We start from the raw sequence: 18,690 nt of genomic DNA on the forward strand, positions 1-18,690 counted from the left end.
ATTATCACATATATATATATATATATATATATATATATTTATATATATATATATATATATATATATATATATATATAATACATACAAACTTCATCCATACATGCAATGCAGTATACTCACAAAAGGCGATATATATAGCATATAACATCAGGATTTTCTGTAAAGCTTCTTTAAAACAATGTGTATTGTGAAAAGCTCTATACGAATAAATTTGTCTTGACATGAATTGTTGTTGTACATGAATTGTGGTTGTACACCACAGAATAAAAAAAGAAAAGATAATTGCAACTTTTTATCTCACAATTCTGACTGTTTTTCTCACAACTGCAAGTTTAAATCTCGCAATTCTGATGTTTTTTTTTTTTTAGAATTACATGATATAAAGTTGCAATTGTGAGTTATAAAGTCAGAATTGCGGGATATAAACTCGCAATTCTGACTTTTTTCTTGCAATTGCGAGTTTATATCTCTCAATTCTGACTTTTCTCAGAATTGTGAGATATAAAAAGTTGAGCTAAATGAGCTAACCCCAATTCTTAGCAAAAAAATACTTTTTTTCTCAGATTTGCACATTTATATATCACATTATAAACACACTTGTAAAAAAAAGTGTCAGAATTGCTAAATATAAACTTGCAATTCTGAGAACGCAATTGCGCACTTTATATCATGCAATTCTGAGAAAAAAAGTCCGAATTGCGTGAGGTAAAATCACAATTGTGAAAAAAAAAGTACGAATTTTGAGATTAAAAGTCACAATTAGCTTTTTTTACTTTTTATTCAGTGGTGAAAACAAGCTTCCATAAGAAATAGCAAAAATACTGGACAAGGATGAATCTTTCTTGCACGCATGTGTTGACCGCTTTTGCTCATGCAAGCTATAAAATCGAGTAGACTTTACAGGCTATGTGCTTGTCTCAATAAGTAAAACATGACTTTATTAATACAATTTAATCAATCTACCGTTTTAGTCCAACTGTTACTCCTGATTGGAGGATTCCATAATTATTTAGTTTATACGCAGAGTTACAGTTCAACTAAGTTTAATGGTGCAACACAAATATTTAGCAATGCGTAAGTTGTAACTTAGTGCTCCTTTACATTGTATTTAGGCTAAGTTGTAACCACAGCTACTGCAACGGGCCCCTGGCAGTCAGAGTTCGGCTAAAAAGGAGTATGAGCCGCTCCCCTCAATGTTGTTTGCTGTGAGTCTGTCACAGAGACAGACGTGATTGCTCAGGACACATATTTCAGTGATATCTGTCAGGTAGTGCCTGTGCACTTGACATGTCAGAGTTGTGGGAGTCTTGTGGAAGATAGGCAAGTTTCCATCTGGCATAGGGAATGCAATTATTCGAACCCACTCCTCTCTACCTCATAATTTCCTGCCGCCTCTTCACTGCATCAGTCTAATAAAGAAGCTGAATCTCCTGTAAAACTAATATATATATATATATATATATATATATATATATATATATATATATATATATATATATATATATATATATATATATATATGTGTGGGCAAAAATAACAATGAAGCATAATTTTTCAAAGTGCGACTTAACTTTTAGGCTTAAACTAGTTAATTTAGGAGTTTTGGCATCAACAAAGGGCAAAATAGGAAGCTCTTCCATAGCCAGACCTTCAGAACAAGGGCAGAAGGGTATGGACTTCATAGCAGCATTCATTGGGCAAGGACCACCCCAATAGTACATCTGACTGACATGTAAAGCAACCAATCACAATTAGTTTTGTTCAGTGTCATGTTTAGGGATGTGGGAATCTAAAGTCGATGTTCCTACAATAACAGACAGGCATGTAAAACTCTCAGACACCTTTTGAAAAGTCTGTGCTGTGAACTTCACATACTTTTAAAAATCCAGTGTTTAGTTGATCCTGATAAGCGCTCATTGTTACAGTTGTAAACACAATGGCTTTCTTCTTCCATGAGAGGATTTGGCATTACAGCGGCTTTGTTTCCAGGCAGATCATTAAAGAACGTGATACACACATCTCCCGGAACTCCTGTTGAACTCAACTAATCAGATGATGACTTTGAAACTCCCAAAGTGTTTCCCATTTTGTGCTCCTAATGCGTTAGATGTTCAGCCAACAGTCTGTGGGCCGTACATTGAATGTGTTCAAACTCGGATGCACAAGTGGTTGCTCTGGTGATGAACAACACCTTGATGTGCGGATTTATGTTGGCTAACTTTTATTTGAAGAATTCTGTTTATAATAGGATATTAAGTTTGTACGTATCACTTTTGTCAGGGCTGGGGAGAAGGTAACACCAGCGGCCTGGACCACCTCATCTGGCCTGCCAACAGCATGGGACCGGGAGCTCAAAGTCAACCTGGGGAACTGAAGTTTCCAGAAACTGTTGCATTACATTTCTAATGCCAGATATGGTGCTGGTCTCAGAAGCCTCCAAGCGGATTATCCTCTTTGAACTTACAGTTCCCTTGGGAGGACTGTATCAAGTGGGCCAATGAGAGGAAGAGTACATTGAGCCAAGTACATTGAGCTGGAGCAAGAGAGCCGAATTAACGGCTAGAATGCAAGGTGTGAGCCCATTGAGATGGGATTCAGAGGATTCGCAGCCCAGTCTCTATGCAGGGCCTATAACATGCTGGGTATCAAAGGGGCCAGTAGACGAAGGGCCATTAAGTCGATCACGAAAGCAGCGGAAGTTGCTTTGAGGTGGCTGTGGATCAGGAGAGGAGGGCTGTGGGTGGGGTAATGCTATCTGGGGTGTCCAATCCTGCTCCTGGAGGGACACCAACCTGCAGAGTTTAGCTCCAACCCCAATTAAACACACCTGAAGCAGCTAATCAAGTTCTACTAGACATACTAGAAACTTCCATTCAGGTGTGTTGAGGAAAGTTGGAGCTAAACAGTGGCCCTCCAGGACCAAGTTTGGACACCCCTGGATTGATTCAAATACATGCTGTTTTTTTTTTTGTTGTTGTTTTTTTTTGTTTTTTTTTTAATCTTCTGGTGGGTTTTAGAATAGTTGACTAGTCAGTTGCAAAACTTAAACATTAATGAAATTAGGTGTGGTTCACATCCTTAGTTGAGAGTGCATAATGCAAAAAAATATTGCAACTGGAAATTGATGTTGCCAACTAGACAGTGAAGGGGAAATCGATCATACAATCATGACATCATCTCAGCGAGGTGCTTCAAGAGCTCAGCTTATCACATGTGCAAATTTTGGCATGTCAAACTAGAAAGCTCAGACATCTCAGTTATATCCAGGGTGCCGCATAGGTAGAGTCCTTCATGTCAGTCCCTTCTGCTCTAAAAACATATTCAAGGGCTTCTATCTCCAGTAAATGTAACCTAGGTGCATTGTTGAAAAGCACCATTTACTAAAGTTGAAATTTCATCTGTATATGCCACTAAAAAGGAAAGATAGCAACTATTACTGTCATGAAAATCTGTAAAACAGCTAAATCAGACCATGTGACACTGAAGACTGGCGGCTGAAAATTCAACTTTTTTTTGGGTTCAGTCAGTGCCATACAATTCCAAGCATACACCTGTGTTAATTTACATTGACATTGCCGTAATCCCTCCATTACTGACATTTAAATAAATGCAGGTGTTTTCTTGGAATTGTATGGCACTGATGAACAGCTGAAAACTTGACACTTATTTGCATTATTTTACTTTTTTTCGTAGCCTTGATTGAATATAATTTTGTGTGAGCAATTTTGTGTCCACCAAACTCAGCTACTGAGACTACATGCTATTTTTCAATTGCTTACATCACATATAATGCAACTGCCAGACAACAAAAGTGCCATCTCTATCCAGAACCCCTACACCACATTTATAATGAAAAGTACATAATAAAAACACATTATATATTCTGGCATCATAGAAAAAGCTGCTCAAAATGTTAAGCGTGTATTGACAAATAAGTGTGCCAACATGCACAATTGCAGCAAATGTGTTTCCATTAACCAGGGAGATGCAGTTGTGTATCCTTTGTGTAGGTCATAATAGTATGACCCATACTACCTTAATTTCCCTGGTCCTAAAAATACCATTGTTCTTACTCATTAACAAGCCAACAGGGCTACAATACACTCCACTGTATCAGTGTAATATACGTCAGAGACTAAAATAACCATGGACGTGCTTAGCAGAGTTAATTGAAACCCATTCACCACCTAACAAAAAAATGTAGGGAAAACAGCAACCTCCATGTTACCAAATCGAGATTTACATATATCCATAATACATATTGAAAGATGGTGAAATATGGTGCTTTTGTGTGAATTGAATAGCAGGACCCTGAGAGAATTAGCTGATGGCACCACAGTGGCCTGCATTGTCCAAGTGACCTGATGCAGCATTGTGATATTCAGCATTGTTGGAGGGAAACGAAAAGCAGCAACACTATTAAAAACTTTAGATTTTTTGGCAAAAATGGTTGGGGTGTGTACAATCACGTGTATGTAATGTGTACATCCCATACATTGCTATTTTTTTTTACCATGTAATGTTGCTGCTTGAGCATGAAAAAAGATCAAAAGCAGTGCAACGGGCAAAGTTACAAAGCACAAAGTCACTCCATAGAAAGTAGTTCTTTATATCAGTGTGCACTGTTTCTGAACTATCTGAAACGCTTCAATTGTAATCTTGAGGGGAGGCCTGGTTGAGCTACGTTAGTAGTGTGTTGAAACTCACGGTTAGGTAGGTAGGTAGGTATGTACGATCCCACATGGGAAATGGTAAGTGGCAGGACATTTGACCAAGCAGCTGACCAATCACAACACAGTTGACCAATAACAACACACACTGGTCCAGCCAACAGTCAGAGCATAATTTGCTTTTTAGAAGGAGGGGCTTCATAGAGATAGGAATTAAACAGGGGTGCATTTCCCATAAGCATCATTAGCCAACTGACATCGCAAGTTCTGTCAATACTAACATAGTTCAACGATTTGGTGTTTCCCGAAACCATTGTTCAAACGAACATATACATTGCATCGCAAACTTGTGTGGTTGGAACGATAGCTCTCGAGCTGTGGTTAGAAACATAGTTTCTTGTTTTTATGACATGGTCCTAATAAATCGTTATCTTGAACAAAATAAGCAAGCTGGCAATGTACAATGTAAATCTTTTATTATATCTTTTATTTCGAATATATACAAATGTCATTTACATATTTTAGTTTGACAAGAGATTTTAAGTATAGTTTCTGAAGAGTGCGCATGTGTGTACGTGCTCTAGTAAGAATGAGCCTATGACTGAATCTGGAAATAAAGCAAAACAACTGAGAAAAATGAGAATTAGTCCTCAGATACCATGTCCGCAAATTATAACAAAAAATCTAGTATTAATTCTCAAACGGATTAATTTAAAGAAATTATTACTCCACCACCTGTGTGACATCATTCACCAACATGGCTGAACGACAGGTTTGCGACAGTACGGTTTCGGGAAACAGTTGTGACTAGCTAGTTGATTTGTTCAACAATGCATCGTACTATGGTAGTGAAGCAGCGAGCTAGGTCGTTGTATGGGAAACGCACCCCTGAGTATTACTGACAGACTGGGAAGAGAGGTGCTGCAATAATGTAAAAAAAAAAAAAAAACATGTTTTTTGAACATTCAAGCATGAAAATCTATTCTAGTAGACCAAAAATAAATAAATAAATAAATAAATAAATACATAAATAAAATCAAGACTTTGTATAATGAATAATCAAGACTTTGCATAATAGATCCTATTTAAATTCAAACTTTTGCTGATAATAAATGGTATAAATTGGTATAAATCAGTGTTAATTTCGTTGACGAATAATCATAATTTTCGTCACAACATTTTTTCTCGGACGAAAACGAGACGATGACTAAATAAAAATACGTTTTGAATGACTAAAACTATGATTCAAATCTACTCTAATTTTCATCAACAAATAAAAATGAGATGAAAATGAAAGAGAGGGACGATTTGGGAAGATATCCAGTCAGGACTGCAGTGTGGAAGATGCACACATTTGAAGTGTAACGTGCTTATCTAACCGCGGGAAAAGCGGAGCTGTTGTGTGCTCTACAGGCTCGTGCAGCAGCAGCACTTCAGACTGCTTCGCAATTAATGAATAGTGCACATTTATGTCATGCTACTGCTTATAAGCTAATGTTGATGAATTATGGCAATGTTTACTACACAATGTTTAAATGGTAGTATGTTTTAGATGGTTGTAAGAATGCATATTCTATCACCCTCATGAGCAGCCTGCTACAGTGCAGACTGTAGACATTTCAGAATAAGAGTATTTTGGGATGGTTTATATATATTTTTTTTATTTTTTTTTTATTTTTTATTTTTTTTTTCCCTGGTCATTATTGTTATTTTGTTTACACAATAAACTGTATTTAATTCAATTTATATTTAATTCATAGTAAACTACTGAATCTTCTGTCACAGGAAGGAAAGACTAAGAACATTATTTGACACATTATTCAATATATTTTACAAGTATCAGGGTTATTATAGTTAACTAAACCTAAAACTAAAGAAATCTTAATTACTTGACAAACATTAACTGAAATAAAAAAATAAATATATAAAAATGTAAACTTATTTTATTTCATCTAGTTTCTAAGCTTTAGCTTAACCTGAGGTATTAAAATAACAAACAGAAATAAAAACTTATAGATATTTAAAAGCAAAAACTAAAAGACATAAACACAATGAAAGCAGAAAAACTAAAAATCAAATCTAATACAAATTTTAAACGAAAACTATAATAGTACCTCAATGAAAAAGTGTGTCAATCCCTGAAAAGTACTGAATTTTGCTCTTTCGCGTGTTGTTGCACTTGAACGGTCAAAAACCGTCTGCTTTGGGGAGCAAAGTACAGCTGGGTGAACATAAACAGTTTGGGGAATCAGATGTACCTATATCAGTGTATAGGATCTGTGTATTGTTAGAGAAATGCTTAATGCATTACTATTTAACTAAATTAGATTTTAGTCGACTAAAATCTTATAATCATAAGATCGACTAGTCGACTAAACTAGACTAAAACTAAATGGCATTTTAGTCAAAAGACTATGACTAAAACTAAATCAAAATTTGCTGTCAAAATTAACACTGGTATAAATAAACCTTATGAAAACAAAATGAATACAAATACTACATTTCTAAGAACCTGACAGAACAGTTCCACTTGCAATGAGAATCTATACAATCACCTGACTTACAGTTGATCAGAATTCCTCTAGTGCAGTATGCAGTTTTAAAAATAACCCCAGAGCGAAAAATCGAGTAGTGTGTGGAGAAGCGAGTTTAGACAAAGTCCTTGACATGAAAGCTGCGAGCCCCAGTGACAGAGACAGAGCTAAGCAGGCTTGTCAAGGAAAGGTGGCACAGAGCTCTTACCGTGAAGGCATAACTCGGCTGTTCTTCATGGTCCACGGGCCTCAGCAGTGTCAGGTAGCGTGCTATCCCACTGGGCGTCACTGCAAAGATGCTGTTGTAGTTGTCCAGAGAGATGCGCACCATGGGATCTTTCATCTGCAGTGGAGATAAATCACCTTAAATTCCCGTGTCAGAAGGCAGAAACATCAGAAGATAGAGCAAGCTGGGAATATGGCTACAATTGCTATGAATGGGAAAAAAAAAAAAACACTCATAGCATTAGAGAAACACACTGTATAAGAGAGAACTCAGAAAACAAGTCAAAAGAAAGATAAACAACTCAAAACCTTCTGAAAAAAAAAACTGTAAGAGCCAGGAGAACCAACTTGTGAAGTTTAAGACACTGATATCTGCAATATGAATAATAAGGAAGATACATATCTAAAGAGTTTATACTAGAGCAAAATCCTTTCAAGACTCAGCAAGAGAAGCTAAAAAAGCACTTCCATGCTTGCAAAATTTGCTAAAATCGTGTTGTATGCACACTGAGGTAAAACATAATATTATGTATGATCTACAATATTTCATTAATATCTTTAATTGAAATATTTGCTTTAACAACGATTCTTAGTAAAATTTTGTGTAAATTGTTACCGAAATCATATTAGGAATTATCCATATGAATGCTGGTATTTCATGTGGTGCTCTCATTCCCACCAACCATTATCTAAAAGAGCAGATTGTGGTTTATATCTCCTCAGATTCCTGCCGGACCCTAGAATGCCTGCAGTACTACAATCTATGGAGACTATTAAATCAGCCATTATGCCCTTGCAGTACATACATTTTTCATGGCACACTGTGCATTATGTGATGTGAGTGCAGATGCTGATGCAGACCTCTTAAAAAGACCACAACACACATAATTGTCTGTGAGGTTTAAATGCAAAATATAGAGCAAATATATGTGCCCCCATCAGTGAAATCCCGGCTAAAGTCGTAGAATCTAATTATGAGATTAAGAGCGTCAAATTCGTCATAATGATAAAAATGACGAAAATAGGTAATGTGTGTTTATTGCTGTAAATGATAGATTATACCAAGGGATTCTAGGTACAATTCTATTCGAGAAATTTTTATCATCTTTATCTCATTGATACTGAAATCAATGATTTTATTGTTTTATAATTTTGCACAAAAAACACAGGACGGTTCACTTGTCTCTGGGTTTAATTTTGGCACATAAACACCTGCTGATTCTTGTATCATTCAGTTCAGGAACATCTTTTCTACCATGAGAAAATGCAAACAGACCTTAATATCAAATCATCCGCATGAGTGTTTCCCAAAACGAACTATGGTCGCAAGTTCCGCCGTTACCAATAGAGTTCAATGGGACTTATGACCATAGTTGACTAATGATGCCTTTGGGAAACACACCCCAGGTCAACACCTGTTAAAGGGATAGTTCATCATTGACTTCAGTATGGGAAAAAAAAAAAATATACTATGTAAGTCAATGGTGCCCCAGAACTTTTCTATGTTGAAATAGTTTATCCTGTCATCTGAATGTGCAAAAATAACTATAAGTAAACCATGTATAGGCTGATTCCTTTGAAAAGTGTAAAACTGTAATCAAATATTGCTCAGTTTGTTTGAACATCCTGACCAGCCCGTTAACTGTGCAATGACTATCTGACCAACTCAAGATGGGAATAGTGTTCCGAAAATATATATATAACATATAAATATTTTTGCAATTACATTTAGTGGCGCACAAATCACACACTCCATATTTAACACTGATGTTGTTTGCAATTTCTCATCATGCTCTACATTTTTCAGCCAAATGCAGTCCTCCAAATTTACCAAATTTTTAATGTGATACATTAGATCAACTGCCAGTCCGCCCAAAATTGTAAATGAAAATCAATAAACAAGACGTAGGGCAGTAATCATGCAGAGCATTAAGTAAATTGAACAATACAAAACGACAGCACAGAAAAAATGAGAAAGGGAGAGAAGGCAAACAAGGGCTTTTTCACTTCTCAAATCTCACACTAATTGCATTAATACCTACAGGCACATCACTGGGATTCACCTTTAGATGGGAGACAAAACATATGCTTGACATTAGAGTGTTTTCGAACTTTAAGACTTATGGGATTAAAGAGATAATTCACCTATAAATGAAAATTATGTCGTTGTTTACTCACCCTCATGTCATTTCAAACCTGTGTGACTACTTTCCATATACACCATTAAAAGTCACAAAATACTTCAAGTGAAATCAAACTGGTGTGATGTCATTTCGAACAAAATTTAAGCTCATTAGAGTTGATTTCAGGAGTTCAAAATAGCTAAAGTGAACTATCCAGAAAATTAAACACCTTTGAACTATCATTGGTCAGTGGTGATTATGTAAAGGGTAGGTGTGGCTCTGAGACTCCGCCTTCTTTGATATGATCTTCTCTGGTTAATTTATTTTTTCTTCTCAGATGCAAATAAAAACATGAACACACCAGACAGCTGCTTTACAGTAGAAATTGTAAGCTGTAATTCTAAAGAAAAGTGACATTAAAACTTTTTTCATGTTTAATACTGTAAAGCTGTACACTTTTCAGCAATATATTGTATAACGTGATATATAGAAATAAAGGTGACTTGACTCATAAGAGAAGTAGCAGGGAAAAGAGCAGCATGGACATTCTTCAAAATATCTTTTGTATTCAGCTGATTTAGAATGTCATGAGAGTAAATGATTTTTCATTTTTGAGTGAACTGTCCATTTAAGTTAGTTTGTTCCATATACTTTGCAATCTATAAAGCAGGGATAATTGCAAAGAGAGAACATTAGAGCAGTGTAAGCGCCTCCCCAATAAGTCTCTAAGTGTGAGCCTCTGAGACCGTATCCCTGATGCTGTTTTCAATTTTAATTTGCTTTTCTAAATGCTGCATAGAGCAGGAGCTTTGGTTAACACCAGAGAAACATTTCTACACACACACACACACACATCCCTCAGGACATGTGAAAATGATTGCTGTCTGAGCAGAGAAAGTCCTCACCTCCTCGATGTCGTTATCCAGGGCGATAATGGCGAGGGGGGTGGAGAGATTGGCACTGCTCGAGATAGTTGTGCCCAGCGGAGCAGACTCCGAGATGAATCCATGATAAGTGGCCACCTGGAAGTACGGCGCCTGATTGTTCTCATCAAGCACCTCAATGTGGAGATTAGCGAACGCTGGGAGAGGGTGTCCGTTATCCTGCTCTGCCTAGAGAATAGAATGCCATAAGTTGAAAGATCCTGACTTTAAGATGGGATACTGTGGTGTGAAACCATGGCTTTTTCTTTTTCTTTTTTTTTTTTTTTATGCTGCACATACAAGAAGGGCAATGCGATAAGCCTCTATGGGCATACGAGGGCTTAACACTATCTACAGACTTGCCCCTCTAAATTAAATAAAGACCATGGCTGATTAATTCAGGTCATTCTCAAACTTAATTCTCTCTGAGCCTGGCATGCACCCAAGTGCTCTGAGCATCTGAATATTTAGCGTAGTAACTACTGCTCAAATTCCTACTTCACCAGCAGCACCTATATGAAACTAAAATGAAATTTTAATGTCTGAAAATCCTGAACAGAGGTCTATGGATTAATAGTTCATGCAATGATTTTGGAATTTAAAAACTGCATGGTTTACGGTCTCCATGTAGATATGAAGAAAGTTTTGTACTGTTAAAATTCCACACTTTCTAAAGCAGACTGAATACTAGGGCTTCAAGATTTGCATTTTTTTCTGAAAATCTGAAATAAGGTTGAGCTTGAAAGGATCTTTTGACACAGACGTAAATGTACTATAAAAAAATATCTTGCATGTTTCAGAACTCCAAAACCAGCTTTTAGAACCAAGGTGCCAAAACGACTCGTTTCGGATTTTGTCTCAGTACGACGTTATAGTGCATCTGCAGAAGAAGATCAACAGCTACTTCTACATCATTGCCTCTTTAGCCCTGCTCACTGATGTGTGCATGTAGTAGGAGGTGAGTTAATACAAGAGAGAGGCCCTGTTTACACCTGCATTTTGGTCGATGGGATGGGATCATAAGTGGACGATGCTAAATACAGGTGTAAAGCATTTTGAGCTTGTCCACTTTCGACAACTTCCAGAGGTAGTTGAAAACGCATTTGACTTGATTGCTTTGATAGTGTAAACGCTCATGTGGTCAAATGCATTTGAACAGCCACAAAAGACTGCCTACTCTCTGGCTACTGACCTAACACATAAACATTATGGGAAGTGCGCTATCTAGACGAGATTTAAACTTTTTCAGCTGAAGACCCAAGTTTGGTTTGAAGACAGAAAACGTACCAAGCACAATGTTCTCTCACCATTCCTGATTTCTAACACGCACTCACAGCGTTCGGCGTGGTCTGTCAGAGAAGAAGTGAAAGCTGATGCTCTCCATGTTTTTCAGTCGTTCCCGGGCGAGTTCATATGTAAATTGCGAAAGCTTATTTTGTCCATTAGATTGAAAGATCTGAAAAAACCCCATACATTTACCTGCCCATAGACCCTCCCCTCAAAGAAATCAGGACAGAAAGTGGACAAAAAAGACAAAGACAAAAAGGTGTAAACAGGTATGCATCTCCCTTGTACTCTTGTGATCCGATCGACCAAAAGTATCTTAATACCAGGTGTAAACAGGGCCAGAGAGATGTGAACACAGGAATACTCAAGCAACAAAATGATAGAGATGCTTCTTTTGTAGTGCCAAGTTGTGGAAAAACACAATTGCCTTTCTTGTATTCCTAACATAAGGAAGGAGTAAATGAACTTTATTTTTAACAAAGTTCCAGATCACGCCAGCAAGACACTGTTCTTCTCCGAAATGAATACTTTTTGAGGGCCTAAACATGCTCGGAAACTCATGAAACTTTGCACACGCATCAGAAGTGGTGAAAATTTACGTCTGATACGGGTTTCAGAATTAGGTGTGGCAAAATGGCTCGATAGCGCCACCTACAAAATTTCAATTAAGCGCCCTTCACGCTACGTTTCACGTACAAGTATGAAATTCGGTAGACACGTGTAACAGCCCGATACCTACAAAATGTCCCTGAGAGCAAAATCTGAAAACCCAACAGGAAGTGAGATATTTTGAGTTTTCTCTGCAAATTTTTTGCAGTTTTTGTCATTTCCAGATGTTGTATTTTAACAAACTCCTCCTAGAGGACTGACAAACTTCACATGTTTTATTAGAGCCCTGGCCTGAAGTCATCTACATGCCAATATACATATTGTGGTATATTCAATAGCGCCACCTGTGGGCAACAGGAAATATCTTGTTTTACACTGTGATTAAGTCCCTGTAAAGACTTAAACAGAACAACATCATATTTGGTCAGTCTAATCTTAAGGCTTTAGCAATGTTAAATTGCGAAGATCTTGAGTTTTCGTGTGTCCATAGCGGCCTGACAAATTCTGATGTTTCACTATGAAACAGGAAGCTGTCGTAAGTCAGACAAGCAATGTCCAATCTGACCCAAACTTCACGTTTAATCCTGCCCTGCCCTGAACACATATACATGACAATATTCAGTTATAGTAATAGCGCCACCCACTGGCAACAGGAAGTGACGTGATTAACACTGTGACACTACTAGCAACTTACTAAAATATGCAACTGAGTGTTAAACATGCTAGAAACAATTTAAAATATGCTAGCAACACTTAGCTGTGTGCTAAAGCACATCCTTATCATCATGAAACAGGAAGTTGCTGTAACTCGAGCATACAATGTCAAATCTGCCTCAAAATTCACGTTTGATTAGTGCCCTGGCCTGAAGACATCTACATGATAAAAATGAGTTATAGTCATATCGCCACCAGCTGGTAGCAGGAAGTGTGGGAAATACAAATGACTGACGTTGTCCTCCTATATTTATATACTAAATGCATATTGCCTACCATGCTGTTTCCCTAAAGCCACCAGGTGGCGGTGGCACTGGTGTGAGGGCCCTTTCATCACTGGTTGCAGCTTTAATATTGTGGATTTGTTTTTAAACAAGACCCAGTTTGATCCGACAGTAATGTTGCAACACACAATTGTGAGTAACTGTGTTTTTTACCATGTGTCACTATTGCTGTTACAGATCGTTTACTCACTTTACTTTCACTTTACTGAAAACTATGAACCATGAATATGAAAATGACAGTGCGACAAACGATGGTACATTCATTCATAATTCATTTACACGAATCACCGTAAGTTTCATTTGTTAACTATAACTGTGGTTAACTTCAAGCACTAACTTAAATGTTTAAACTTACTTATGAAACTTATTTGCCATAACCAAGACTTATAAAGCAAATGTAATACGCATAAATGTTTCATATTTGCAAATGTTTCAACTATTTAACTTGTCTTGAAAAAGAATGTTTCTCACAAGTGCACTTGTTAGATGGAACTGCATGACCCTGAAGAACCCTTTACATCAGGGGTCTCAAACTCAAATTGGCTGGGGACCGTTGCTGTGATTGACACCTCATAGGTGGGCCATTTTAACATTCAAGCACAAATTTTCTGAAAATTTACTTTCCTTTGCATTATTTCTCATTTACTTCAAATTTCATTTCTAAAATATTTTTGCCATTCTTAACAAAAAATGTAAACAGCAGTGTATATCATACAGTATTGTGTATATCATACAGTTACATACAGTATTAGTTTTTAACAGTTAGTGCAAATAATTTCCCTTACTTTATTTTAGCTTAAATAACATCAAAATCTTGCACTGAACAACACTGTATTGAGCAAATGCAATCCCTGAATACATTTGTACACTATTCTGTTTCTTGCCAGACACCTGGCAGCCTATGCCGCGGCGAGATGAAAGCATCTCAACTTTTCATGTGACAAGGACAAACCGATGAGCTTCGGCCTTTCCTTAACAACATCGAAAGCTCAGCCAAACAGCTGATCATAGCTTTACAGGGCGGGTTTTTATTTCATAAATGGCCAGCAGTTTGAGACCACTGCTTTACATGCTGAAATGGTTCTTCGTGTTAGAGTTTAGGGTTCTTTTTTTCCTGCCTTTTTGTTTTTCAAATCTGTAACTGCCAAAGCCATATCATTACTAGTTTTCTGGAGCTTAGCCATTCAATTACATAGACTTTCAACACACTCTCAACAGTTAAATGATTTCTCTCTTAAAGTTGCCCTAGATTCAAAAATTGAATTTACCTCGACATAGTTGAATAACAAGAGTTCAGTACATGGAAATTACATACAGTGAGTCTCAAACTCCATTGTTTCCTCCTTCTTATATAAATCTCATTTGTTTAAAAGACCTCCAAAGAACAGGCGAATCTCAACATAACACCGACTGTTACGTAACAGTCGGGATCATTAATATGTATGACCCCAATATTTGCATATGCCAGCCCATGATCCCAACATTATGAAAGGCATTAGACAAGGGCAGAACGTCTGGATCTGTGCACAGCTGAATCAACAGACTAGGTAAGCAAGCAAGGGCAACAGCAAAAAATGGCAGATGGAGCAATAATAACTGACATGATTCATGATAACATGATATTTTTAGTGATATTTTGTTTTTCTAAATGTTTCGTTAGCATGTTGCTAATGTACTGTTAAATGTGGTTAAAGATACCATTATTTCTTACTGTATTCACGGAGACAAGAGCCGTCGCTATTTTCATTTTTAAACACTTGCGGTCTGTATAATTCATAAACACAACTTCATTCTTTATAAATCTCTCCAACAGTGTAGCATTAGCCGTTAGCCATGGAGCATAGCCTCAAACTCATTCAGAATCAAATGTAAACATCAAAATAAACACTGTACGTACACGATTAGACATGCTGCATGACGAACACTTTGTAAAGATCCATTTTAAGGGTTATATTAGCTGTTTGAACTTTTTTTATGTTGTTTAAGGCAAGCGCGAGCTCTTGGGGCGTGGAGCACCAGATTTAAAGGGCCACACACCCTGAATCGGCTCATTTATAATGATGCCCCAAAATAGGCAGTTAAAAAAATTAATGAAAAAACAAAAATATATGGGGTATTTTGAGCTGAAACTTCACAGACACATTCAGGGGACACCTTAGACTTATATCACATCTTTAAAAAAAAAAGTTCTAGGGCACCTTTAAGATGTAGGTGTAAACTGCCTTATTCAAGCAAGACTACAGATGAACTCAGTCCTGATGTAATATGTGACTATCATCACTCCCACATTAAAATATATAGCTATAACCAAATGAGTTACAGCACATATTTTTTAGACAGCAACAATTCAGGTTGAAGGGTAAGATCAGAGTGGCTTATAAAGGTAGTGAGGACAGACTGAGAATCAATAAGACTTGAGAAAATTATAAATATGGATGAATATACAGCATCCAGTGTGATAAACATTTAACTCATCAGAATATGAAGTTTATTGCATCAGCTAGATTACCTCTCATGCTCAAATTGAAACCTCACAGGCATTTTTTATTTTGGAATGCATGAAAATGTGAAATGAAATGATGTATAATATTTTGGTGGTGTGATGTATACTGGCTCACAGCGAGGCATTATTAAAAAGATAATTAAAGCTACAGAAAGAGATTATATTTCTGTCAATAAAGCTAGACTCAGTCTAGTGAAAACCTATGGTTCACCCACAGACTGACTGACAGTCTGATGCATACTGAACAAAAATGTTGCTGAAACACTGAGTTTGATCTAATGCAATAGCATTCATACAATTTTAAGTGTGGCCTAAGTGTTAAAATATTGTTGGGGGCCAGTGTATATCTGACATATTACAGAATTCAACTGAAATCCAACTTTGTGTAAACTGATAGATTCTGGAAATCTTGTAGTGTACGGACTACGTGATTGGATTTTAAGGGGGCTCAGCCTTGCTGCTTTTGCTTTGAAACTGAGATCTTGACTGGCAGGTTGACATGCTGTTGTCACAATAGGACTGATTCTATCTGTGTGGTACTAGAACTGAAATTCCCTAAGGAAAAACTAAGAGTTACTCTGTTGATGATCTTACTCTGATTTGCGGAGGCAAAACTACTGTACCTGGCAGGCTGTGATACTTTGTGAAGTATATCATTCATTTGATCTTGTGTATGACAGCAGTAAATTCATGAATATATATACAACCCAGCTAACATTTCATTTTGGTTGTAGGAATATTAAAAAGTATATAATAAACATTACAGGTTAGAAAAACATGACATTTTCCACTTCAACTTCTCATTTTAATTATTGTTAATAAAATATTATATATTTGTCATTATATGTATTAAAATAATTTGCATATTTAGATTACATTATTTAATTCTTTTTTTTTTTCATGTAGAATTATTTTTATAGTCAAAGTTATTACATTTAGAAAACTTTGGAATCATATGCACAGACCTGTTTACAATAAAATCAGGAAGACAAATAGGGTCAATTTTGATTGTCAACTTTACAAATAGAGAATGATGCATATATTATGCATCTGTGGTTTTCAGCATACTCTACAGTGTGTGGTTTTATTGTTAATGGATTAATTGCACAACTTGCTAGTTTGTACAGCATGGAAAAGGTCTAACAGCCAAATATATTATTCTATAACTGCCAGTGTGAAAGACTACGACCAACTGGCCATCGAGGTTAGTTTGGCTTGAGCAGTCAGGGGAAAAAGTGTTTTCTCATGTATACTCTACTCATTTTGTTCATTCCAAATAAATCCTGCTAAGTGCAGACACTTTTAAATACATTCTAGAAGGTAAAGCGAATCAGAAATGACAACAGAATCTGAACAAAAGAACAAAACCTGAATTCTAAAGGATTACTTTACCCAAAAATACAGTCATCATTTACTCACCTCATGCTGTTTCAAACCTGTAAGACTTTCTTTTGACTGTGGAACACAAAAGGAGTTTAACACTAGCTGTGTTTACATGGACCCTAATAATACAATTGTAATCAGACTAGTTGCACAGTCAGAATAAATAAAGTGACATGTAACCACATCAACTGGGAATGAATTGGCCAAATCCAATTAAAATTTCGCTTGGATTATAAGGGGTGGTTTAAACCTTTTCTAATCCGATCGAGAGAGGACTGAAAACAAAAACTGGAAAGTACTGCATGTGCAATAATGTAGAAATGGCTCAATGACATATGACTCGTGGAATGAGTTGTTGTTGTTAAATAAAGTGTCATAAATGACTGTCGTGTCATTCTAAAATTCTCTGTCCACTCATCGACTGTGAAATGAAGCAGGACAATGTCCCACTAGTCCTTGTTTCGGACTACAGACACCTTGTTATGGCCACGGGAAGAGGCGTGTTTACTGCTTGATAAATATAAGCAGCACGGCATCTCATAATTAGGTCCCAAAATAGATAAATATTAAAGGATTAGATCACTTTCAAATGAAAATTACCCCAAGCTTTACTCAACCTTAAGCCATTCAAGGTGTATGTGACTTTCTTCTTTCTGATAAACACAATCTGAGATATATTAATACATACCCTGATGCATCTAAGCTTTATAATGGCAGTGAGCGGGATCAATGAGTATGAGCTGAAGAAAGTGTCTCCATTAACGTCCATCCATCATAAACATACTCCACACAATGAAATGAAGCGTTGCGTTTGGGTAAAAAAAATATTCATATTTAACCAGCTATGAAGTAAGATATCTAGCTTCCGCCAGATCACCTAACGTATTGAACTTACGAAAAAAAGGAACTGGTGTCGTGTTAGTTAACATTTTTCCATAAGTTGAATAGGGAAGGCAGTCTGGCAGAAGCTAGATATTTTACTTCATAACTTGTTAAATATAGCTATTTTTTTTTTTTTTTTACAAAAATGCATCGCTTCGCCTCAGAAGGCCTTTATTAACCCCCACCGAGCCGTATGGAATATGTTTATGATGGATGGATGTGGATTGAGGCACTTTCTTCAGCTCATACTCATTGATCCGACTCACTTCCATTATAAAGATCGGATGCGTCAGGATATTTATCAATATATGTCAGATTGTGTTCATCAGAAAGAAGAAAGTAATGCACACCTAGCATGGCTTGAGGGTGAGTAAAGTTTGGGGTAATTTTCAATTGAAAGTGAACTAATCCTTTAATATTTATCTATTTTAAGGATACATTTTATTCTATTTTTATTCTATTCTGTTTTTATCTAGGAGAATGGTATGTGTAAACAGCAGGAAACTCTGCATATTTGTTCAGTGTGCACGTATCAAAAAATCAATTCTGATTT

At 36.5% G+C, this 18,690-nt stretch overlaps 1 protein-coding gene across 2 annotated transcripts in view; it reads right to left on the bottom strand.

Moving 5' to 3' along the window:
• Nucleotides 1-18,690, bottom strand: part of pcdh15b (protocadherin-related 15b) — a 239,673-nt gene that overhangs the window by 128,816 nt on the left and 92,167 nt on the right. For both annotated transcript variants that reach the window (XM_067368857.1, XM_067368859.1), the window contains 2 exons: nt 10,458-10,664; nt 7,413-7,547 (listed from right to left, as the gene is read on the bottom strand). In XM_067368857.1, coding sequence (XP_067224958.1) covers nt 7,413-7,547; nt 10,458-10,664 — 342 coding nt within the window. The remainder of the gene's footprint in view (nt 1-7,412; nt 7,548-10,457; nt 10,665-18,690) is intronic.

Source organism: Chanodichthys erythropterus, chromosome 19, assembly GCF_024489055.1.
Source record: "Chanodichthys erythropterus isolate Z2021 chromosome 19, ASM2448905v1, whole genome shotgun sequence".
NCBI classification, from domain to species: Eukaryota; Metazoa; Chordata; class Actinopteri; order Cypriniformes; family Xenocyprididae; genus Chanodichthys; species Chanodichthys erythropterus.